The 26,300-nt window shown below is 51.2% G+C and overlaps 1 protein-coding gene across 1 annotated transcript in view; it reads left to right on the top strand.

Annotated features, from left to right (window-relative positions):
* Positions 1-26,300, top strand: part of LACTB2 (lactamase beta 2) — a 504,565-nt gene that overhangs the window by 410,426 nt on the left and 67,839 nt on the right. Inside the window, exons 5-6 of the mRNA XM_069621184.1 lie at positions 979-1,127; positions 1,277-1,358. Coding sequence (XP_069477285.1) covers positions 979-1,127; positions 1,277-1,358 — 231 coding nt within the window. The remainder of the gene's footprint in view (positions 1-978; positions 1,128-1,276; positions 1,359-26,300) is intronic.

The following is a 26,300-nucleotide window of genomic DNA, read 5'->3' as shown; positions in this document are numbered from 1 at the left end:
GGGATGAACATAGGTGCTTGGAAAGAGGTAGGTGCACAATGCGGTTTATTGAAGGGCAAGGACCTAAAACAGGTGGAAGAAGGGAACTGGACATCAATTGACAAAGGGTCGTCAAGAAGGAAAGAGTAGGAGGAAAGAGAAAAGGAGTTTGTGAGGTTGTTAATGAGTAGTGGGAGAGTGCTGACCCAAAGTGCAATCAGGCAAGAAGGAGAGTAAAGGAGGTATAACGTCGGGAAGGAATAACAAGCAACAGATGGAGAGATAGAGAAGCAGAGAGAGAATAGGGCAAGTAGAGAGTATGAGGAGAGTGAGGTGGAGATTAGCAAAACAATTGAGTGGGGCGAGAGAGAGTTTTTGCTGGAGACTAGTTTCCTGTAGACACTAAGGGACGTCAAATGGAGTACTTTCGAGACAAAGTATGGCACAAAGACAAACTCTTGAATCCGGACAAGGAAAAGAAAACAGCAGAGGGTTCCCTAGGGGTTATCTGTTGTTTAAACGCAGAATATTACTTCGAAGGCATTACTTCAAATTACTTCGAATTTTGTGTATATATAGTGGTGGGCTAAGTGGAAAAATTGAGCCGGGGAAGGGTTTGGGGTAAGCGTGGTAGTGGAGGGGTAGGGGTCTGGAGGGACCTCCACCCAAATAAAAAAAAAATAACATTTCGAAGTAATGGCTTCGATGTAAATTACTTCGAAGTCATTTATTTTGGAGAAAGAACATGGAACCGTATTTTAGGTTTAGATGTTGGCACCTTACATAAATCCATCAATACATGAACCCTCAGTCTTCCACTGCTTGCTTTAAATCCAAATTCTGCACTTTTGTCTTGGCACTAAATGGCAAAGGTAGCCAAGAGTGCCATACACTGAGTAGCTGGTTTATTCTAGATGAGTACCTTTTCATTTGCTGTGTAATAAACAAATTCCTTCAGGATTGGTCATTTTCTGTGGTTTTTTAAATTTATTTTATTAGGACATGGTCCAGTTGTGCTTGGAGCAAGGGCAAAAATTCAACAATACATCTCTCACAGACAGGCCCGTGAGCAGCAAATCCTAAATGTTTTACTGGAGAATGCTGGTTATTCTTATACACCTGCAGAACTAGTAAAGATTGTGTATAAGGTAAGCCCATGTTCTTACTCTTCAAGAACCTTATTCTTAAATTATATTCAGTGCTGAAGAACTACATAAAAGGAATTAACAATTAATTTAGTGGACTCTAAGCAATGTTGCCATGTTGTAAGATTCTCTCTGTTTTTTGATTTTTTTAGGATACCCCAGAGCACCTATACAAAGCTGCAGAGTTTAACCTCACTCATCATTTAGAGAAATTAAAAAAAGATGGAAAGATATGTAAGTACATGCATTAGTCTATAGGTTCTTTTCAAATCTGTTATAGTAACTATAATCATTGAAAATAATGTTGGTAGGAAATTGGTGGGGGTGACGAAACTGGAGGTGATGTGTGTGTTTTAATTCAGATTTTCAACACTATCGTAATAGAAAGTCTTAATTCTATTAAAGACACAGAGGCGGTGGATTATGCTTTCTCTCACCTTTACTTCTCAATCAGCATAAAAAACACACATATACACAACAAAGAATAACAAACTACAAGTTCCATAAAGTTCGAGTCTTTGGTAGTTCATATATTATTGGTCTTTCAATAAACACGTGATGACAGATACCAATCATCTCACTTTAAGTCCCATAAACACTGCCGCCATCTTGACATTATCCTCTTTATTTCTCTGATCCTTCAAATATCTCTTGCGTCCCAACCGGTAAACGCAAACTAAAAATTAAAGTCCAGTCAACTCCTCAGGACCCAGTAGGCTTGTTGTCGACGTTGGAACCTACAACATAAAACAAATCTCAGGATTCTGCTGTAGACGGCTGGGAATTGTGACATATCATCACTCATATACATTACAGTGTCATGAACATATTAACAACATCAAATAAATTATTAACATTAATTAATATTCATGATTGTTATGGTGGCATATTCCTTCACCTGTGTGTCTTTAATAGAATTATGACTTTCTATAACGATAGTGTTGAAAATCAGAATTCTATGTCAAGACCTGGAAGCTCGGATTATACTTGTTCAAAACGTACCTACCATTAACGTGGCAACTTTTCAATGGCTTAAAATAGAATGGGCCTCATTACGCGGTAGGTGGTAAGGGATTACCGGCACCGGTAAGGTCACAGGTGCCGATAATCCCTTACCACCCTATTCCGAGGTCCCTTAGCGGGTCCCTTCCTCAACACCTGGTTTTACCAGGCGTTATGGATGGGACCCGTTAAGGGACTTCAGAGCTAATAATGGTACCGCAAATTGCAGTACCGTTATTAGCTCCATCCCCTTTCCCATTGAGCCCTGTGGTGGCTCGTATGGGAATGGGGAATGGTTCCCGGAATGGGGATTTACCGGGTCCTCCAAGGTTGGAATGACCCGGTAAGTCCCTATTTCGGGAACCCGGACCTGGAATGCAGTAAGGGGATAGCCACGGTGCTAATAGCACCATGGCTACCTCCTACCGCATAATGAGGCCCAATGTCTTCAATGTCATTTAATTCAACCAATTTGCTGCCTTCATAATATCCTTCAATCGCGCACCTACGTTATAAGCCTTAGAAGCTATCGCCCCTCTCACTGAATGCGTGCCATAGCATTCTACATCGGTGCCCGCTTGGAGCATCGCCACGGTTGCCAGGGTTACTGCTCCGAAGGGTCTTCGTAAAGCTATGAGCAATTGAGACACCTCCGCGGTTCACAGTTCCTTTGTCAGGTCTTCATATGCCGTTAAGCATCGAACTGGACATAATTTAGGCTGATCCAGGAATGAGTCCGAAGATACTGTTCTCAAACCCGTATTTGTTCTCTTTGTGATACAAAAAGTTATTCCTGATGGAGATATCGATTTTCTGTTAACTTCCAATGCTCTCACGTTATAAACTCTCTTGCATGAGCTAAATCCATGTTGTCAGGCCATGATGTGAAAAGTTTAAAAACTCTGTCCACATCCCACAACTGTGAATACCTCACCTTAGGAGGTTTGAGCAATTTTATTCCTCTCAACAATCTGCATATTAAAGGGTGCTCTCTGACTGCTTAACCCTCTACATGGAGATGACCCACCGATATCGCTGAGCGAGCCGTACTAACGGTCCTATAAGCTTTGCCCTATGCCGCCATCTGTGCTAGGAAATTAGCTACATGCACCACAACTGTTCCAGAGGGATGCATGTTCCTCTCCGCACACCCGCTATTCCAATTTGTCCACGCTGATCTGTATGCCTTCCTGGTTCCTGGTGCCCAGGACTCTTTGATAATACGCTCAGCCTCGCCTGATAGTCCCGGCCTAGCCCAGGATCCCCTGAAATCACCCATGCAATTAGGCTGAGGCTGCCCATTCTCACCAGTGGGTGACTGCTTCCCGTGGGGTCCTGCACGATAATTTTGCTCCTCGGAAGCGCTATCGGGTTGTCGTGCGTCATCTACAAAAGATTAGGGAACCAAGCATGGCCCCTCCAATCCAGAGTTATTAGAATCGGAGAAGACCGCTGACTCCTCACCTGGGCCAATGTCCTTGCAATCATTGAAAACGGCGGAAATGCATTTTCTGTGTTAGGACCCCAAGTCTGGAGGAATGTGTCTGTCATTTCTGCCTCAGGGTCTGGCCTTCAACTGAAGAACCCAGGTACCTGCTTGTTCAACCTTGATGCAAACAGGTCGGTCTGTCATGGACCCGATTGTGCCATCAGCTCTTTGAATAATTTCTCGTCCAGCTTCCAATCGCTGCCATCTCTGAGGAACCAGGCTACCTCGTTCTGTTGACCTGGCAGATATTCTGCTGTCACTGTCACCTTCCTCTGTAGGCATAAGTGCAAACATTCTTTTGCCAGCTCTGCCAACATTTTGGATCTTGTGCCGCCCAGTCTGTTTATGTATCTGACCACGGACACGTTGTCCATCTTGAGGAGTACACAACATTGTGCCCTCTCCTGTGCCCATCATCTCGCTGCAAACAAGCCCGCCAGCAGTTCTAGGCAGTTGATGTGTAGGTCTAGTTCCTTCTCTGACTGCCTGTTGACAGATCTCTGCATCAGACCCATCTGCTGGCATCAGACTCTAATATTGGGTCTGGGGATGAGCTAAATATTACTCTCCCGTTCCAGGCATCCATATGTTGTAGCCACCACTTCAGTTCCTCTCTCATTTCCTGCGATAGAGGCACCCTTTGTTTGTAAGATAAGCCCCTCCTCAGATGTTGAATCTTCAATCTCTGAAGGGCCCTGTTGTGGAGTGGTCCCAGGTAAATAGCTTGGATTGATGACGCCAAGTGCCCCAATAGTCTGGCGATCTCCCGTAATGACATCAGCTCCTTTGCCACAGTATTCCTGATCTCTCTTTTTTGATGTCATTCATTTTGCTCAGAGGAAGACTTAGCGTTCCCTGCAGGCAATCTACCATGAAACCCAGAAATTCCATGGTTCGTTTCGGTCTCAAGAGGGATTTCTCCTAGTTCACCAAAAATCCTATCTGTAGTAGTAGATCTATCGTGGCGTTCACCTGCTTCTTGATCAAATCCTTGTCCTGACACAGTATGCATATGTCATCCAGGTATATGATCAAACATATCTTTTGCTCTCTCAGGAATGTCACCACCAGTTTCATTAGTTTGGTGAAACACCACGGCGCTGATGCCAGCCCAAAGGGTAGACATGTGAACTTCCATGTCTGCCCCTTCCAGCGGAACCTTAGGTACCTTCGCTGATCTCCTGCAATGGGAATAGGTAGGTAGGCATCCCTGAGATCTATCCTGACTAGCCAGTCCCCTTGCAAGATGTCCCTCAAGTGGTTTATGTTAGGCAGAATCCTGTGCAGTTCCCTTAGGGAGCACTACAGAAGATTAGGACTACAGGTATATGCAATAAATCCCCTTTGGTATCAGTCTGTAACACACAGATTTAGTTGGTAGCTGTGGCTGAGCAGTCAGACTTATCTCAAGGGAGATGAGCAGTATTCAGGGTTTACACAATAGGACTACCATACTATGGAACAAGGAAACACTGGCCAGAGCTTTGTATCACAAAGAATATATATTTATTTTACACAAGTTCAACACACAAATCACTATCCTTAAAGCAAGTTTAAACAGTCAAGAAAAGTATACACAACTCCCTGTTTAAATTGTAGACAAGTTTGAGCAAGAGTGAAAACTGAACAAAACGGCACAGTGTAAACCAAGCAGAAATAGCACTCTAACAATTTCTCAAAAGGGAGGGAAAGGGCAAGTTATACAGATTCAGACTCTAAAACACCCCAGCAACACTTCCCAAGTGGATTGTGAACAAGTTAGGCAAGGCAGTAATTTTAGCATAAGAAATACCGAGCAAAATGGCACTGCACAATATTTAAAAGGGAAGGAAAGGTGGTTATAAGAGTTTTAGGTGCACCAACACATTTCTTGATGAAAAGCAATCTAGCGAAGGCAGTTGTAACAGATTTAGCCAGAGTCAATAGGCCTGTGCCAGAGTCAGTGGTACCAGGCAAAGTGCCTAGGATCAAACGGTTCTAGTAGCTGCAGTTAAGTCTTTGTTTAACGATTTGAAAAGGCGGTTGCAGAAGGTAAAAGACAATGTTAGATGATAGGGGCAGCCAACCCAGAAGGTAAGCAGTACCCAACGAAACGGGAGGCCTGGCGGAACAATGTACCTTTAAAGTGGAAGAGGCTCCTGCGGTGGCGGTGGTTCCTGGCAGTTTCTGCAGTTCGGGAGATCCAGCAGAGGAAGAGAGGCTCTCTTCGTGGAGGAAGGTTTGAGTCACTGCACAGGGATGAAGCCAGCTGCGGTGCTGCCAAAATGAAATAAAAGGTACGCTCCTTTAAATCGCCGTCGTGGTGGACGGGTGCCTGGCTACCCGGTCTCTGAGTGCAGGGCACTGGCGATTCGACCAAGGCAGGTCCTGGAAGGCGATTGGCGAACTGGTTGGCCCCACCAGCTCAAGGGAAGAAGACTCTTGCAGGTGAAGATCTTCTCGAGTCGTTGGAGAAAAGTGGTGAGGATCTGCAACAGGGCTTCACCGGTGGTTCAGTCGTTGCAAATGTCTTCAGCTTCTCTCCTCTTCGGGTTTCTTAGGTCTAGTGGCAACTTCTTGTCCTCCAGTCCTCAGAGCCCTGCTTTTATGCAGAAAACCTCCCATTCATACAGCCTAGCTGTCACTCACACAGCGGGGTGGTTATCCTGGCGGGATAACCCCCCAGCCTATCAGGGCAGAGTGCAACTTGGGTTGCCTAGGTGTAACCCTGCCCAGGGTGCCTATTCCCCCTCCCACACATCCTGTCTACCCCAGACTCAGTGGTGCCGAGAGGAGAGCTTCTGTGCAGAAGCCCGCCAAAAGGACGAACAAAGGATCACCGACCCGGGTTAGGATTTCAGAGAAAGAGATGAGAAAGAAATAATATCAAAGATCTGGCAATAAAAACCTACCGGAGTAAAGTTAATAATAAGATAAACTGGCGGTATGTTAGAGGCTGTCAGTAAAAGTGGTAGCCTCGAACAATGGGAAAATCCCATAGGAAAATATTTGTGGTCGAATATTTACGGTAGTAACTACTGCCACCAGCCAGAAACTTTGGAGAGAGGGACTGGACAGTACCCTCTCGAAAAGGAACACCCGGGAAAATCTATTAACCCTTCCCAGTACTTCCATAGTAAGATGGGTTGTACTGGTTTTGTTCATAACTATTGACTAGCAAAGTCAATGGTAACTTTGCATATTTGCATACTGTGGGGGACAGTAGTCAGTCCCAGGGTATGGAGTCTATGTTTGGGGGTCACTATGACACCCCTGTGTTATTGCACTGAGGGTGCTGTGTAACACACATGTAAAAAGATGATACCTATGAGGGTGAGAAAAACCCCATAGACCATAAACACAAAAATAGCCTAAAACACACATCAGCAATATGTCTAAGAGTGGAGTGGGAAAAAGAGCCTCACTCTTAGCAGGAGAAAAAAAATAAACCTCTCAAATCCATCAAAGCTGCTGGGGATCTCTATAGGTAAGGGAAAATAGCCTTAGAAGAAAATTCTCCTTAATAGTATATACCCGCCATTTTGAAGTGCCTGAAAAAAAATTAAACTGTTCAACTCTCTCAGATTGATAACTGGCCTCAGTTTGTGTCTCCCTTTCACTAGAAACATATTGCTTATGAAACCTTTTTAGGTATCTGTCACCTGCCCAATGGCAGCCTTTTGCTCCAGTCCTTTTATTTCTGCATCTAGTAGTATATTGTCTGCTACGCTTTGCACTAACGGCTTTGCCCACTTCTCCTGTACTGATAGGGAATAAAAGTCTATGTGAAAACCCAGAACAGTATCTAGTAGCCAAGCATCTGTGGATTGTGACACCAGTTCTTTAAGCATCGCGCTAGCCTCCCGCCTACTGCAGGAATCTCTTCTTTCAACAATCGCGTATGATAATCTGCTCTCACCTGAGTTATGTTGCCGTTGTGGTGCCTCCAGCCCCTTCCTCTGCCTCTTCCCCTCGGGTCCTCTTCGCTGTGACTCCTTCCCAGGGGTTCCTCAGATTCTCAGGGTCTCTTCCAGGCATTTCATGGGCAGACCTGAGGGCGTCAAGGCTACCGGATCCCAAGCCAAGGGTTTCAGGGGCCCAACCGAGCTGCCCCCAGAAGGGTGATCAAGATTGTCCTCTTCTTCGATCGTAAGGGATCGTTGGGTTCTACCGCCAAGAATCAGTCTTCGGCACGATCCAGCACGACCACCAGCATAGGTGCCGAGGGTGCACAGCCTACCGGACTTCGCTCCGAGGTCATGAGTCAGGGCGTTTCGACTACTGGCCAGTCAGCCTAGGGCTCAACATCTACCAGAGGGATCTCTGGGGTCGACGCTTCTGTTCTGGGTACAGGACCCAAGGCATGCCCTCCCATGTCTGAGCGTGCATGTGGCTCAGGGTCTTCGCGCCCTCCCGCCAGGGCCTGGTGCAAGGCCTGGTGCAAGGCCCTATAATGGCAGATAGGCACGTGGCAGAGCCTAATAGTCCGGTGGCCATTTTGGATTCAAATCGGGCATTCCCATGCTATCACCCATTGAATGGGCCTTGCAAGAAGGTCCCAGTCCCCTTCCCTCTGGAAGCGGCAGTGGACTGTACGGTACAGGCATCTGGTCTCCCCAGGGGTACATCTACCCATCACAGCCTTACAGCTACACGCCTCAATCGCCTCAGTGCTTTGACTAGGAGCGACGGCCTAGAGCTTCGGATGGCTGGGTCCTTAGGGATCCGGTGACTAGCGAGGATCACTTCTCCGAGCGCTTCCTCCTCCTCATGTGTCCCCCTCCGATGACAGGGCTCCTGAAGGATATAGTGAAGGAGGTGATCCTGCAGGTGGTGCCTCCACGGCCTCCTCCTGTGGGTCCTCTGCCTGTTTCTCCACCGCTAGGAGTGCTTGTGCCGGTCCCTCCTCAGTCCAGGCCCTACCGGTTGTTCAGACCCCTCTGCCTCCCCCTGTACCACGAACGCCTCCCCCTCAACAGCCGCTGGACTTGTCTTTGGCTCCGGACCTAGGGGGGACAACGTCGGCACATGTGTCCCAGGGCCCGGCCTCCCCTCGGTCTGTAAAAAAAAGGGGGGTGGTGATGCCCAGGGCGATGAACCCTCAGCATCCCTTAAGGACTTTCATGACCGCCTTCTGGGCCTGGGGGAGTTCCTGGGGGTCCCTCTGCCTGAGGAAGCCCGACAGAACTCAGGAGTGCTAGCAGAGGTTTTGGGCAAGCGCACCACAATCCGGTTTGGCATCCCTCTCTAGAAGGAAGTCCAGCAGGTGGCAAGCAAGGTCTGGGAGAAGCCCAGGGTCAATGCCCAGATGAAAAAAAGTTGCACAGCAGGTTCAGGCTGACGGACGGGGAGCCAATCCTCCTGGTCTCCCATCCGCAGCCACATTCTTCAGTGGTGGCGGCGGCCTCCTTGTATTCTAAACCATCATCTTCGTCGTCTTCCTCCTCGGCAGCGACCTCGAGTTGTCTTTAGTCGTTGGGCAAATGCTGTTATGCCATTTCAGGACTGCATCTGCAGCAAGCCAACACCGATAACCTCTTGGCTGCGGCTAACCAGAAGCTGTGGTAGGTCTGAAAGTTTCTGCTTGACCTCCCCCTGGAAATGCAAGCCTCCTTCAAGGCAGGTCTGGCGGATGCCCGGGCCATTGCGCAGGACCTCATGGAGTCGTCGGTCTCCCATATTGACACAGCAGCAGAGGGCTGTGGCTGGGTATCGAAGTGAGAAGGACGGCGTGGATGCATGCCACTGTGATTTCATCTGATGTGTGACAGCGGATCCTAGATCTGCCCTTTGAGTCAACCGAAGAAGAAAACCTCCACTAAAACCGCCAAGTCCTTGGCCATCCTGACAAAGCCAGGGCAGATGTACTTCCCTCAGTCTCAAGCCAGGACTGAATTCAAACCCTGCGCTTTCACTAGCTTCAAGGGGTTTCGGGACCACGGTACGCAGAGGCCTGACGGGTCGCCTAGTGGCAATAGGAGGAAGCAGCAGAAGACTTCGCACAGGTTTTTCCGCTCCCCCTCCTCTGCCCGTGGCTCTGACTCCAAGAAACAGTGATACCACTGTTAGGCAGAAACCTGTGCAGTTCCCTTAGGGAGCACTGCAAACAGTTTAAGACTACAGGTGTTAGCAGTAAACCCAATTGGTAGCAGTCTGTACCACCCAGATTTACCTGGTAGCTGTGGCTGAGCAGTCAGACTTCTCTCAAGAAGAGTTAGGCAGTATGTAGAGTATACACAATAGGGCTCAAAATACAGTAGTACAAGTAAACACTGACCAGAGCTTTGGTATAAAAGTATATAATTATTTATTTAAAGACACACTTGTAAAAATACACTGGCACTAATATGTCAAGCAAGTTCAAACACAGTCACTAGAAATATATACACCTCCCTAATTAATTATTTGACAAATCTAGATTAGTACACCACTTATTTAGCACAACAGAGGTGAGCGTGTAACCATAGATGGCACTACAATAATTATTTTAAAAGGGAGAGAAAAGGCAGAAATAGGAAAAACACACAATACCAACACTTTTAAAGAACCACAGCAAGTCAAGAAAGGCAGGGTCTACTGTAGAGCAAAAAGTTCATAGGCCAGGCCCACTCTTGGAGAGAGCAAGGCGGAATGTGCCCAAGATCACACAGTGGAAATGCACTAAAAGTCTTTGCAGGAAAGTCAAAAAGGAGTCGGATCAAGATAGAAAGGTAATGTTAATGGGTCCTAGGTCACCCCAGGATAGAGAGTCAAGGATTTACGGGACACCTTCAACAGTCTGTTGCAAGGGAGACCAGGCGGGACACAGTACCTGAAATGGTGAGAAAGCTCCAGCGGGGGCAGTTGTTCCTGGCAGCGGGTGCAAGTCGGTGCTTCGTCCAGGGGAAGAGAAGATCTGGAGGAAAGCTGGAGGTCGTTGCACTGCCAGGGAAGAAACCAGCCGCGGAGTTTCCCGGTTAAAAGGTACTACCCTTTTATTCGCAGTAGTGGTGAAGCGTGGCTATCCAGCCGCCGGGGTGCTTGGCACGGGCGATTCGACCACAAGATGACCCAGGAAGGCAAAAAAGGCGAACTGGTTGGTCCCACCAGCTCAAAGGGAAGAAGACTCTCCTGGAAGAAGATCTTCTCTGTCGTCGGCAAAGTGGTGAGTTTCGTACAGCAGGGCTCCACCGATGGTGTCGTCGTTGTAGATGGCTCAGCTTCTCCCCTCGTATGATTCTTTAGGTCCTGTGGCGACTTCTGAAGTTCCAGTCCCCAAAGCCCGGCTTTTATGCAGAAAATCCCCATTCTTCAGTCCTAGCTGTCACTCAAACATGCTAAGCGGTGAGCCGGGCGGCGCACCACTGGGCCAATCACACAAGAGTGTGACTTGAGTTGCCGAGGCAACTCAGTCCAAGGTGCCTATTCCCCCCTTCCAAACATCCTGTAGTCCCAGACAGAGTGGCACCACTTTTGGAGGCTTCTGTGCAGAAGCCTGCCAAAAGTGGAACAAAGGGCTCGACTTGGGTTGGAGTTACAGAGGCGAACACAAACGCCATTTTAAAACCGAGTCCTGGCAAAAAGACCCAACCGGGGAATAAATATTAAATAAATTACCCGGCAGTATCTTTAACATTGCACCAAAAAAGTGGTGCGTTTAAAATGAATAGGAAAATCCCATAGGAAGTATTCTGGTGGAATATTTCGCGTGGTAACCACTGCCACCAGCCAGAACCTCGACAAGGGGGGGGGACTGGACAGTGCCCCCTTGAAAAACAGAGCCACAGGCAAACGATTTACCCCTACCAGTACTTCCACAATATGATGGTTTGTACTGTTTCTGTTCACAATTTAAGTCTAGTAAAGTCAATGGTGACTTTACATGCCCTGGGAGACAGTAGTCAGTCCCAGGGTATGGAGTCTATGTTTGGGGGTCACTATGACACCCCTGTGTTACTGCACTGAGGGTGCTGTGTAACACACTTACCAAAAACACATGAAGCCCTATGAAGTAAAAGACCTCATAGCCCATAAAACACATTACAAAGTCAAAGGACATTCTCAAATCATGCCTAAGAGTGGGAGAAAAAGAGTCTCACTCTTAGCAGGAGAAAAAAATAAACCCCAAAAATCCAGCAAAGCTGCTGGGGGACTCATTAGGTTTGGGAAATTAGCCTTTACAGAGAATTCTCCCTAACAACCACAGTCGGGGAACACATCTCTCCATTAGGGGGCTGACTGGCTCTTTTACAGGACAGCTGGAAGCATCTTTTCAAGAACCCTTGAATCCTATCCATAGTCTCCACGGGCTTCAGTGTTCCTCTTCCTTTTCCTCACCCTTCCTCTCCACCTCTTCGTCAGATCGGGTCCTCAGTTCTTTTAGAGAAGGTCCTTTTACTCCAGGATTTTTAAGGTACCCAAGAACAACCAAGCTGGCCTGAAGGTAGTCCTGGACCTGTCATTTCTCCATCTGTCTTTACCGCTAGAGCGCTTCAAGATGATTACTCCCGCGCACATAGCAGAGTCTCTGTGTGCAGGGCACAAGATTTGTTCCCTAGACCTCAAAGATGCATACCTGCATGTCCCCATCTACCAGCTGCATCGGAGGTTTCTGTGGTTCACAATTGCCAGAGATTGGCGGATATTCATCAGCTGGGGTTCTCCCTCAACCAGAGGACGTCACAGTTGTGCCCCTCCCAGGATCTGGTCTTCCTAGGGGTATGTTGGAATACGGCCGTTCGGCGGGGGTTCACCATGCCTGAAAGGCTTACCTCCCTGTTCAGGGCTAAAGGGCACTTTCTGGCCAACTCAACCACCTCGGCATAGTGGTTCCAGCACCTTCTGGGGCTGATGGCCTCCTGCGTGCTCATTGTGCAGCTCGCTCGCCTAAAGATGAGATGCCTCCAGCTCCACCTGGCGGCTAGCTGGGTTCAGGAGATGGGTTCTCAGTCGGACTGGATCCTAATACCTCTGTTCCTCCTGCCCGATCTACGCTGGTGGCTGATGGACAACAATGTCTCTGTGGGAGCCCCCTTCACCTGTCTACCCTGGTGGTGACAACAAACTCCTCTCTTTTGGGTTGGGGGCTACTCTGGAGGGCTATGCTATTCATGGCGCATGGTCCAGGGTGGAAGCCAGCTTACCTATCAATCTGTTCGAGCTCAAGTAAGTGAGCCTGGCCCTCAAGACTTTTCTACCTCTCATCATGGACAGGTCTGTTCTAGTCAGGACGGACAATTCTACTACAATGTTTTACCTGAACAAGCAGGGTGGCACCTGTTCCCCCCTACTCTGCATGGAGGCAATAGCTATCTAGGAATGGGGCCTGGTGGAGTGAATTTGGATTTCAGCTGTCCACCTCCCGGGGACAGCAATGTGGAAGCAGACCAGCTGAGCCGCTTAGGGTTCAACACCCATGAGTGGAAGTTGCACACCAACTCCTTGTTACCCCTGTTCCAGTGTTGGGGGTTCACAGACCTGGACTTGTTCACATCTCCTCAGACTTCCAAATTCCTCCAGTTTACTTAATGGGCAGGACGGGGTCCGGGGTCTCTGGGAGACGCCTTCCAGATCTGTTGGCACGGCCGCAGGTGTTATGCGTTTCCGCCCCCTGCTCCAGCAGACCCTGCGCAAGTTCTGGGCTTTCGTGGGCTGCAGCCTCATCCTGATTGCCCCCCACTGGCCGTCAAGAGGCTGGTTTTCAGATCTGCTGCAGTTGTGCGTGCAGGGTCCGTCCACCTTCTGATCCCCAACACGGGCTTCCTGATGCAGCAAGGCGGGGCATTGGAACATCGGGACCAGGCTAGCGCTGGTGGCCTGGTTCCTGACCAGCTAAGGCCACAGCAGGCTCAATTTTCAGATGACAAATGGGACACCATTCTACCTGGTCCCAGTATAAGAGCAAGTGGACTATATTCTGCTATTGGACTTGTGACAAGGGGCTGGATCCGGTCACCTGCCCTCTAGACAACATACTCGTTTTTTCAGCGCACCTGACTTGTTCTGGAGTTCAGGGGGATACCTGCTGCACTTATTTGGCTTTTTCCTCTGGTGCATTGGCCGCATCCGCTCTGAGACCTCAATGTAGTTCTTGCAGCTCTACAGCGTAAACCTTTCGAGCCGATGGCCACTGTGGACATCCTGCTGGTGACACTAAATACAGTTTTGATGGTAGCTCTCAACTCTGCACGCAGGGTCAGCGAGCTGCAGGTGTTGTCTTCGTGCCAGCCCTTCACCACGTTTCACAACGGCAAGGTCATCTTGCGCACTCACCCAAACCTCTTGCCCAAGTTGGTCTATCCATTTCATCTGAATCAAGATATCTGCCTGCCAGTGTTCTTCCCGAACCCGCAGTCAGAGGCAAAAGAGCACCCTACATTCCTTGGCCCTCAAGAGGGTCCTCAAGTTTTACCTCTCTCATACGAAATCCTTCAGGAATTCCAAGGCTTTTTTCGTCACTTTCAATTAGGGCTAAGGCCATGGCAGTCGCGTTTCAGAGACAGGCTTCCTGGGATGTCATCAGCAGGGCAGCCACTTGGGCAACTCTGTCAGCTTTCTGCAAGCACTATTCCCTGGACACCAGCTCCAGGCACGATGCTCTGTTTGGTCAAGCATTTCTGCAGAACCTTTTTGCTTCTTCCTAGATATGAGGCAGGCTGTCACAGTTCCACCCTATGGTCTTGTTCAGTGGAATCACGCATAAGAATGGAGGAAAGGGGGCGGGATGTATGGATAATTAAAGTTACTCACTGTAGCGACTACAGTACCCATAGTCCATACTCCCCTTTCCGCCATACGTCTCACCCACCTTCCCCCACTTGTATGTCAGGGGCTAATTTGTAATAAGTATAGCCAGGTATCTAAGCGTCTGATGTGTTCAAAGGGGATTGAGCTGAGGCACTGTAGGGCGGGGCCTCAGCAGGCCGTTCCCACGCCTGGAGCCGCACCCCATGCGCTGTACTAAATCTAAAGGGGAAGCTCAATTTTTCACTGCCAAAGGTTCTGGTACCGTCCCCATGCTGGGAGACGCCCACAAGGATGGAGGAAAGGGGACTACGGACTATGAGTACTCTGGTCACTACAGTGAGTAATTTTAATTTGTGAGCAAATCACCAAACAGCTTGCTCTTAGCTGCCGCCACTGCCTCTAAAGTGGCCAGTTCGCTGAGCTTTGGGTAAATTTTTGCAAGTGTTCCTACCACATCGTGCTTTTTATCCTGACATGACAGCCAGGACCTATCTAGACCCTTCTTTGCGTCCTTGATGTATCTACTCATGAAAGTGACCATCCGGTCATCAATTTCTGGGGTTTCTGCAATCTCTTCTGGAAGATAGGGCTCTCAGCCCTGAGCTTATTTCTAGCCTCTTTCGCTAGAGGCGTCCTGAGCCGTTTTCTCAGGTATGCTGCAATCTTTGTCTGCGGTTCCCACTCAGATGATCGTGGGTGTATAAGGCAATCAGGGTCGAAGTCATCCCTGCCTTCCTCTTCCATCTCAGTGTTTTCCTTTTCTTAGGAGCCTTTTTTCACCCCTCTTCACTCGAGGATATTACTCCTCTGACAGTCTTCATCCTCGCTCTCCTCAGAGCTCCCTGAGAATATATCGTGCCACCTGTGTCCTTTCTTCCACAACCTTACGGACTTTCTTTTGCTTTTCCACTTACGTGGCGTAGCTGGGGGGATCCTGGCCTCTTGTGCCTTACAGGCTTTTTTTTTCTTCCCCCTTTCTCTCTCTCTGGCTTACTTACTCCCTTGAGCTCCTCCATGCACTGTGAAAATCTAAGCCAGTCCTCCATAAGGGACAATCGATGGGATCTATGACCCAGACTGCCTCCCAGAGCCTTTTGAATAACTTGTCCCATACTGGGTTAAGCCCTTTTCTGGTTAACATGAGCCTTTCCTTCATCTCAAGAGCTTCTCATTTTGCTCAGTAACTAGTGGCAGATTAAATATTTATATGAACTGGATTCTTGAACCTCTTCCTGTCAGGTTAATATAAGTACTGCTGCGCAGTGTCTTTTTCAGTAGGTAAGGCAAAAAGTGGATGTTCAGCTAACAGTTTTTACTGGGTACTGTGCCGTCGGACAATAATATTCATGGATTTACAAAATCAGTGGGTGGCGCTCTGTAGCTCTTCCGAGCCATCTGTCAGTCTTTCTGTGACTGATCTACCCAAGAGCCAATGCCTTTAGGACTTCACTGTATCTTAATATAAACACGCGTGCTGTGTGATAAAGAATGAGCTTTCCGCTCCAAAATCACCAATATATAAACTGTGTAGCTGCCGGACCTCGCTGCTGGCTCGCGCTCGCATGCACGGTCACAGAAGTAAGATACGAAGCGCCAGAACTATATCTAGTCCTGTCACGCCTCAATCTTCTTCCGTGACTGCAATGCCCCCTACATACTGGTCTGTACGGTTGTGGTCGCCGGAGTGCTAGCACCGATGCAACCACAACTAATCAATGTATCTCCTATTGTGGAGAAGCTCCGCCACCAACCTACAAACGCTGCGCTCGTGCTGCTCTCGCAACCTGCGCTGCCCAGATACAATCTTGTAAGCACAAAATCACATTACAATTAAAAATGAATAATTAAGCATAGACTTAACTTGATGCTCGAGCAGCTCTTCTTCTTCTTCTTCTTCAAATTATCGAATGCGTGGGCGGACCCACGCAGGCGCTTCCCCATTCAAAAGGATGATGTGCACCCACCAATCTTTCACACAGCCCTCACATTCTCATAAATCCTCCCACCGCCCCGTCTGCCCCACAAAATCCAGCAGCACACTGCTCCTCTCTCTGCCTCTCACCCCGACTCCTCCCAGCAAAGCCTTCCCACTCAGTTCAGCCACTCCCAGCACAGACAACCGAACCCTCATCAACTCTCTCTCCTCAACATGCCTCTCACACGCAAGCAAAAAATGTCCCACAGTCTCAGGCACCCCACACACCGCACAGTCCCTCGACTCACGCTTCCCCACTCGGAACAGACTGCCATTCAGCCCACATGCCCTATCCTCCACCGGTTCAGCATCACCTCCTCCCTCCTCCTCCATTCCAGTTTCCCTGCATCCACCTTCACAGACACTTTCTCACAAACACCAAACAGTCAGCTGCCCTTCACCCCACTCTCCCACCTCTCCTGCCACTCATCCATAACCCGCTTCACCACCACAGCCTTCACCTCATCCACACTCAAAGGTATCCTCACATCAACCGCTCCTCTCCTCATACCCGCACCCGCCGCCAAATCCACCAACTCATTACCCAAAATGCCACTGTGACTGGGGATCCACGCCAACTCCAGATCCATCCCCCCACGCACACACCGATCAATCTTCCTCCTAATGTCCAAAATCACATCCTTCCTATCACCATCCCCTGCCACAATCGCCTGCAACCCACTCAATGAATCCGAAAACACCACCACCTTCTCAAACCCCAACTCGCACACCCTATCAATTGCCAATGCAATCGCCACCAACTCAGCTGTACAAATCGACACGTCATTCGTCAGTCGCCCCACTTTATACTCCCCAGTGCTTTCCAGATAAAACGCCATACCCACTCTCCCAGACACAGGATCCTTCGAACCATCCGTGAACACCTTACACCCTTCCTTCCCTGCCACATACGCCTGACCCAAAGCCTTGATCTCACCCCGCAAACCCCGCTTCTTCGACACCACACTCGCCAACTCCAAACACACCTTTGGAGACCCCATCATCCACATCGGCCACCTCACCAAATCCGTACCCGTCACAGCCAACAACTCGCCCACACCCCACTACACCCCCTTCTCCCACATGTGAAACCTCAAAGCACCCCCCTTCCTCCTCCACCGGTCCCTATAATAGTCAAACCTCCAATTATACAGCAAACATTCACGCACCGGGTGAGCCACACTCTTCGCACTGCACTTCACCCACCACCTCATATTTAACGCATCCCTCCTCAACCCCAACGGCATCTCCCTCACAAGCACCTGAACCGCATTCACTGGAGAGGACCTCATCACACCCGAACACACCCTCAATGCCCTCGCCTGCACCCTATCCAACCGCAGCTTCTGACTCGCCGTGAAACCCACTGCCACCTGACATCCAAAATCCATCACTCAAAATCAACCCCTTATACAACATTCGTAAACAATTCTGCTGCGCACCCCACTCTTTCCCAGACACCGCCCGCAACAAATTCAACCTACGTTTACACGTATTCTCCTTGGAGGATCCCGGAAGATCTGCGGCCTACCTCAATGGACATGGCCCAGGACAAGGGAAGCTCGACGCCCGGATCCAAGCTGTTCAGGTGCTGCCCTGGATGCGGATTGCAGAATGTTTTCAAGGAGGACGAGCACTCGCGATGTTTCTACTGTCTTCATGAGGACAAGACGCACGTGGAGAAGGACTGTGCGTTCTGCAAGAACCTTTTGGAACGGACCAAACAAGATTGTCGTTCCCGCCTCGCCGCCTGGCTGGAGAAGGGCACAGCAGGTGAGAAGGCGAAGAAAGTCTGAGCAGGCTTCTAAGTCCTGTGAGGGCGCCCCGGCGACGGTGGCCCAACAGAAGGCCAAGCACCGCAAGTCCGCGGGTACCAGGAGCGCCGAAAGGTCGGGCTCTACGGCTGCCAGGCAGGGCGCTACTTCCCCGGCACGTTCGACCACGAGCCAGCGCTCTGGTTCGGGGAAGAGGAAGTCCGAGAACCCGGGTAAGCCGCTGGAGCGGACCCGTTCGATCTCGAAGGGGGAGCGAGGCGCTGACCCTCCCCCCAAGGCGAAGGCCCAGGACGCACCTAAGGTTGTGAGGGGTTTGATCCAGCCGGCAAAGGCCTCTATCAAAGTGTTCGCTGCGACCCTGGCGAAGCTGGCTGAGACTACGCCAGTGGAAACGGCCTCTGGGCCCAGAGTATCACTGCCACCGCGGAGGGAATCCTCTTTCCAGCCCATCGTTAAGACCCCCGTGAAGCCTCCGGCGGATAAAGAGGGGTGGGGGCCAGTGGCCATTACAGACTCGGATCAGCCTCTGAGGAGGAGCTGGTGGAAACTGAGAAGGGCCTCAACGAGAAGTCTATAGGCCTCAACGAGAGGTTCATAGACCTCAACGAGAGGTTCGAGAGGGTTCGATCCCAGGGGGTGGTCCCTGCTGACGTGATCGAAGATAGCGACGATGGCGACGTAGAGGGCCCAGTGGAGTGGCCATCCCATCCTTCGCAGCCATTACCCGAGCCCCAGGATAGCTCGGCGGCCATTTTGTTGGAAATCAAATCCTTATGTATCAAGCACGAGATAACCACGGACCCCAACGGAGGATCCAGAACCAGGCCCGTCGGGAAGCCCTTCGAACAAGCGGAGGAGAGTCCACCCCGCTCCGCCCTTCGTGCCTGCGAGACCTGTGGACCCCTCATCCTCGGCGGACCCTAGAGAGGATACAGCGACAGACACAGCGACAGGGACGGACGATGATGGCGGCGATGACACAGCGGACGTCGCGTCACCCCCCCGCGCCCCCGCGGGCTTCCCCAGCCGACGAAATTGGCTCTTTCCACGCCATGATAACCAGGGCATTCGAGCTCTTCCAGCTCGGGCCTGAAGAACAAAAAAAGGAAGGGTTTCTGTACCAACGACGAGAGGCCAAGAGGAAGATGGTCCTTGCGGTGCCTTTGCTCAACAACATCTGGAAAGGGGGGCTTGCTGTCCTCAAGAACCCTTCCACGACACCCGCCAAGAGGGACAGGTACGAGAAGAAGTACTGAGTCCCCGATGCCGCCCCCTTGTGCCTCAGGGCCCAGCCCACGCCGGACTCTGCCGTCTTGGCAGCGGCTAAAAAGAAGGCAGCGGGTGCGGCGGCTTCAACTTCCACTTCCCTGCCGGTCAGCGATGGCAAGAAATTGGACTCATTGGGACGACGAGTCATCTCGTCGGCGACGACGATTAAGGCGGCCAATGCCTTAGCGATCGTGGCCCGCTACGACAGGGAGCTCTGGTTCAAGATAGCTCCCCTGCTAGACTTCCTACCTGACGACAAGAGGGCGGAGGCCCTAGAAATTCTGCAGGAAGGCGAGGTGGCCTCGGATCACGCCATAACGGTGGCAATGGACATTGCCGATACCGGATTTCGCCAACTGGGCAACGGAGTTTGCCTCCGACGACGAGGATGGCTCAAGGTGACAGACTTTCGCCAGGACGTCCAGACCAGAGTGTTGGACATGCCATTCGACGGCAGCAACCTCTTTGGTAAGGCGGTGGATGAGTCTCTACAGGCCATCAAGACCGACTCGGAGACGGCCCGGGCCCTAGGGGTGTTTCAACAGCGACGGCCCTTTCGGAGCTCCGGAGGCAGACAGGGTGCCTCCAAAGGTTCCAGCGGTGGCTCCTGCACTTACCGCCAGGTGGCCCGCTCCTCTTCCCAGGAGGCCTACAGAAGTCGCGGCAAGCAAGGGGGATCCCGCCATCGTCGCCAATGAGGCCAAGGCGGCAAGGCCGCCTCCAAGCATGACTGACCCGGCCGTGTTGTCGGCCCCCCACCGAAGCACCCCTGTGGGAGGCCGGCTGACGAAGTTCGTCAGCGTGTGGGAGTCCATCTCCACCGACCGTTGGGTGTTGGACACCCTGGCCAACGGGCACTCGCTGGAATTCCAAAACAAGTGCCCTCGCATTCCTCCCGTGGCCAGGAAGGAGAATCACGTCCTTCAACTGCTGTTGGAGGTAAGGGCGATGCTCAAGAAAGGTGCCATCGAGCTCGTCCCCAGAAGGCTTCGGGGCTCCGGAGTGTACTCAAGATACTTCCTCATCAGGAAAAAGACAGGCGGTTGGCGCCCCATCCTGGACCTGCGTCGCTTAAACAAGTACATCAAGGTGCAGAAATTCAGGATGGTCACCCTCCAGCATGTGCTGGGACAGTTGGAGGAAGGCGACTTCCTATCGTCTTTGGACCTGGAGGATGCTTACTTCCACATCCCTATTCTAAAAAGGCACAGGAAGTTCCTCAGGTTCGTGGTTCAGGGACGCCACTACCAATTCAGAGCCCTACCGTTCAGATTAAAGTCGGCACCCAGGGTTTTCACCAAGTGCCTGGCACCAGTGGCGGCGCGGCTGCGCCTGCAGGGGATCCACATCTACCCCTACCTGGACGACTGGCTGATCCGGGCAAGGACAAGGGAACTCGCCGTCGAACACACGGCGAGGACCGTCCGGTTGCCATCAACTACCCCAAATCCCACCTGGTTCCATCGCAAATAGCACTGTTTCTGGGAGCGAAGCTCGATACAGTGGGGCAATTGGCCTCCCCTTCAGAGGAGAGGACCAAGACCATCCTGGGCAAGGTGCAGCGCTTGCTAGCCACGGACGTGGCCAGGGTGAAGTCCATCAAGTCCCTCCTCAGGATGATGTCCTCATGCATCTATCTTGTACCCCTTTGCAGACTTTGGATGCGTCCGCTACAGGAGTTCCTTGACGCCCGCTGGCTTCAGGCGACGGGCTGTTTCGAACACAGGATCCCTCTCGACGAGGAGTTCCGTCGGGCGATCCTATGGTGGGGCAACCATGCTCACCTCACGACAGGCACGGACTTCCAAATACCGGCGTTTCGGGAGACGGTGACAACAGACGCCTCTCTGGAGGGTTAGGGGGCCCACACCGGAGACCTCCACGCAAGAGGCCTTTGGCTCCCGGAGGAGAGGTCTCTCCACATCAACATTCTGGAGCTCTGAGCAGTGTTCTCGGCTCTCAAGTCGTCCTTCCGTCCCTCAAGGGCAAGGTGGTGATGATCTTCACCGACAACACCACCACGATGTTCTACATATGGAAGCAAGGGGGCACCAGATCCCCAGCCCTATCCAAGGAGGCCCAGGATCTGTGGCACTGGGCCGTCGCCCAGGGGATGTTTCTGGTTCCCTTCCACCTGGCAAGAATAAAAAACACCATCGCCGACTCACTCAGCAGGTAGCTGCGCTCGTGCCACGAGTGGGAACTGTGCCAGGATCAAGTGGATCGACTCTTCCGACGATGGGGCAAACCCCAGATCGACCTGTTCGCAACGGCGACGAACTCCAAGTGCCAGAGGTTCGCCAGCAGGTTCCCACAGCCGAGGAGCATGGGCGATGCTTTCTCGTTCCCTTGGGACGGCCTGTTTCTATACGCGTTCCCTCTGTTGCCGTTGCTGCTCCGCCTCATCAACCAGCTCAAGAAGTCCAGGTGCAGGATGATCCTCGTCGCACCGGCGTGGCCGAGGCAGATCTGGTTCCCGGACCTTCTAGACTTGTCAACGTCCCCACCATTCAAGCTGCCGGCAGACGCGGATCTTCTCTCCAGAGAAGGAGGCGCCATTCTCCATCACGGCCCACAGTCGCTGAACTTAAAGGCCTGGCTCCTGCAGCACTAGAGTTTGGAGGGTACGATATACCGGCTGATTGCAGAGAGGTTCTTGCAAAGGCCAGGGCGTCCTCAACTCTCAAGTGTTACAGTCATAAATGGAAGAGGTTCTCTGTCTGGTGCCGTGCACAGAAGATTAACCCTCTGCGGATTACGGCCCCTCAAGTGCTGCTGTACCTACTGTCGCTGGCCATAGCTGGACTGGCTCACGCCTCCATCAAAATACATCTGGCTGCCATCTCCCGATATACCGGGAATACGGGACGGGCGTCCTTGTGGTCTCATCGCCTGGTGAAGGAATTTATGAAGGGACTATTCCGATCTTTACCGCCAGTGAAGGCTCCTGCCCCGGCGTGGGAGCTTAATGTGGTGCTGACCAGGCTCATGGGGGCCCCATTAGAGCCTATGCATTCAGCGCCTTTGAAGTTCCTGTCATAGAAGACAGCGTTCCTCGTGGCCATCACCTCCACACGACGAGTGGGAGAGATCCAGGCCCTATCTTGCAAGCCTCCATACTTGACTTTTCATGACACGAGGGTGGTGCTGAGGACGCACCCCTCCTTCATGCCCAAGGTGCCGTCGGACTTCCACCTCAACGAGCCCTTGGTGTTACCAGTTTTCTTCCCGTCGCCTTCGACGCCGGCCGAGAGGACTTTGCACTCGCTGGATGTAGCTAGAGCGCTGAAGTTCTACGTGGACCGCATGAAGAGTTTTCAGAAGACGTCACAACTGTTTGTGAACTTTGGGTCTGTGAATCAAGGGAAGGCTCTCTCGAAGATTTCCGTTTCCAGATGGGTCTCCGGCTGCATCATGCACTGTCACCGGTTGCCAAACCGACCGCTGCCCGGCCGTCCGAGAGCACATTCGACCAGAGCGATCACTGCTACCACGGCGTTCCTGTCTGGTGTGCCCCTGCTGGACATCTGCAGGGCTGCTACGTGGAGGTCGACGCACACATTCACAAGATTCTACTGCATCGATCGGGACTCCAGGGAGGAGTCCAGGGTCGGCCAAGCAGTGCTGCGCAACCTGTTCGCTTAAGGTGAGCCTGGTGAGGAGGTAAGAGATGCTTACTGTTCAGTTGTTGTATTGCTTAATGTTGAGCCTGTTGCCACCTCCCGTGGTTGTGCATGTGTATACTGCTATGTATTCTTTTATTCACGAGCATGCGAATCCATGCCAGACCCCATGCTGGAGAAGGAACAAGTTACTTACCTATAACTGTTGTTCTCCAGCATGGGTCTGGCATGGATTCACATGCAAACCCTCCCACCTACTCCTCTGCGGCTCTTCACTTGGTCATACTGCCACTTGGCGTGCTAACAAATCTGAGGATGGCTGCCAGAGGAGGGGCTTAGGGAGAGGGCAGTCATTGGCTGGGGGCAGTATGACCCAGAGATCAGTGATTGGTTACTACTAAGAAAGACACATCAGAAACGAAACTGATACTGATTTTTTCTTTACCAAGGATTCCCAGCCTGACGACGGGGAATATTCATGAGCATGTGAATCCATGCCAGACCCATGCTGGAGAACAACAGTTACAGGTAAGTAACTTGTTCCTCCACCACACCATCCACCTGCAAATTCCAGTTCAACTTCCTATCGAAAATCACCCCCAAGTACCGAACCTCTTGCACGCTGTTCACCCTCACACCTTTCAAAACCAAGTCCAACTCCTGCTGCACTCTTCTCCTTGAGAAAACCATACTCACACTTTTATCCGCAGACACCGAAAAGCCCCATTTCCCACACCACTCCTCCATACGCACTATCGCAGCTTGCAGCCGACTCTGCACCAACAACAAACTCCGCCCTCTTACCCATACCACACCATCATCTGCAAAGAAATCCACCTGACACCCGATACCCGCCAAAGCCCGAATCAACCCATCCACCATCACATTAAACAGCATCGCACTAATCACACTCCACTGCGGCGTCCCATTCTCCATCTTCCAAACCTCAGACATCCCCCCTCTCACTCTCACCTGAAAGGTCCTATCAGCCAAAAACGCCCTAATCCACCGAAACATCCTCCCCTTCACACTCATCTCCAACAGTCTCACCAACAACCCACTCCTCCACACCATATCATACGCCTTCTCCAAATCCAAAAAGAACGCCCCCATCAGCTCCCCATCACACAACGCCTCCTCCACACCAGTCACTAACCTCACTAACGGATCTGCCACCGACCGATTCCTCCTGAACCCACTCTGAAAATCACTCAAACACCCATTTGACTCCAAATAAAAGCCCAATCGCTCAACCACCATCCGTTCCATAACCTTACACAGCACAACAGTCAGCGCAATCGGCCTATACGACTTACACACCGTAGGGACCTTGCCACCCTTCAAAATCGCCACCACAATCGCTCTTTTCCACAACCTCGGCAAAACTCCACTCTTCCAGATCTCATTGAACAGTGCCAACACCTCCAACTTACATTCCACTGGCAACTTCTCCAAAAATACATGCATGACCCCATCCACCCCTAGACTATACCACTTCCCCTTCCGAATCGCCCCATCCAACTCCACCATAGAAAACAGAACCTCGTACTGCTCTTCCCAAGGCCCAACATCCGCCAACAACTCCCGCATCTCCTCCTCAACCACACCCATACCCATACCTAGCCTCACCGCCTCCGGGAAGTTCCCTGAACTGTGCACCCCCGCAAAATACTCCCCCCAACAAATTTGCCTTCTCCCCATCCTCACTGACCACCTCCACCCCTTTCAACAACACAGACTTACCACCCTGTGGCCTCATCAACCCGGACATCCGCTTAAACTGCTTCCAAACCTCACCCACACCAGAATTACTCCCCAAGAACCCACAATAGCCCCTCCAATATTCACGCTTCCTTTCCCTAATCACCCTCTGCACCACCGCCTTAGCCTTCTTATATGCCAACAAATCCTCCAACATTCCCGATCTCACCACCCTGGCCCTAGCCTTCTTGCGTGCCGCCACAGCCCGTGAACATTCCACCGACCACCAAGGAACCTCGACCTTCCCACCCTTCCCCTTCACAATCTCTGGAACTGCTGCCACTGACGCCGCTCTCATTCCCTGCAGCAGATGCTCATTCCATTCATCCACCCCCCCATCCCTACCCCGAGGAACAATCAATTCCCGACACAATCCCTTATAGAACTCCCAATCAGCCTTCCTAAAATTCAACCGACTCCCAAGCATCCGGGACCTGACCCCTACCTCACCCCTCACAGTCACCAAAATGCCAGAATGATCGCTCCCCATATCCCCATCCTCACGCACCTCCCAATCACATTCACCCGCAATCGCAGCAGACACCCAGGTCAGATCCAAACACGACAACTTCCCAGTCCTCACATGCAACCGCGTGCCCGAACCATCATTCAGCAAAAACAGACACAATTCATCCGCCATGCCCTCCAACAGTTCCCCATTCGCATCCGTCCGGTCACTACCCGACAACTTATTGGCACTGTTGAAATCACCACACAAAGGTCCCACATGTCCCCTTATCACTCCAGACAGCACCTCACACGGATTATAATAATTCAACACCAATATTTCCGATCCTCCTACCTGAATCCCCGCCCGATAGCCTACACTGCTCCATCCACCACAATCTCCCTTGCAACCAACCCTTTCCGAACTGCCAGAGCCACACCCCACACCTCTCCCCCCAAGACTATCCTTACGAAACAACTGAAAACCCGGAATCACAAACCTCGGATCACCCCTTAGCCATGTCTCCTGGATACAAACCACATCAACATTCAATTCCCCACACAACACCGCTTTCAACTCCTGCCCATTCCTCAACAAACTCCTTGCGTTCCACTGCAAAATCCTCAGGCCAACACCCCACTCTGCTTCCGTACTTTAGCAACCATCCTGAACACATCCTGTTCCAACACATCTACAACACTCAAAAACCTCCTCTCCGCTTCCACCACTCCTTTCGTAAGATCAGACACACTGACAGACAAATTCCCCTGAACCAGCTCCAGCACACTCACCATGAAGCACATAAACTCAGTTTTCGGGACAACCAACATTTCTACGCCTTTCACCTCACCCACCATACTCTTCCTTCCCACAGCCTCATCCACCACCGGCTCTCTCCCACACACCTCACTCACTACCCGTACCGGTTTCACATTTGCCACAGCCTCTGCATAAGATAAACCTTCCGCCGCCCTCACCTGCACCACTTCTCTCGCCATCCTGTGGCTCTCACACCCCCTAAATGCAGTAGAGTGCCCCCTCCCCACAATTCACACACTTCTCCGGGGTCTCCACCATGCATTCCTTAATATTGTGACCTCCACCACACCTCCCACAGTGCCTCTCATTCC

The sequence above is a fragment of the Ambystoma mexicanum genome, chromosome 5q, assembly GCF_040938575.1.
Source record: "Ambystoma mexicanum isolate Mex_15411 chromosome 5q, UKY_AmexF1_1, whole genome shotgun sequence".
NCBI lineage: Eukaryota > Metazoa > Chordata > Amphibia > Caudata > Ambystomatidae > Ambystoma > Ambystoma mexicanum.
The sequence above is the reverse complement of the archived record's forward strand: the minus strand, read 5'-3'. Positions and strand labels throughout refer to the sequence as shown.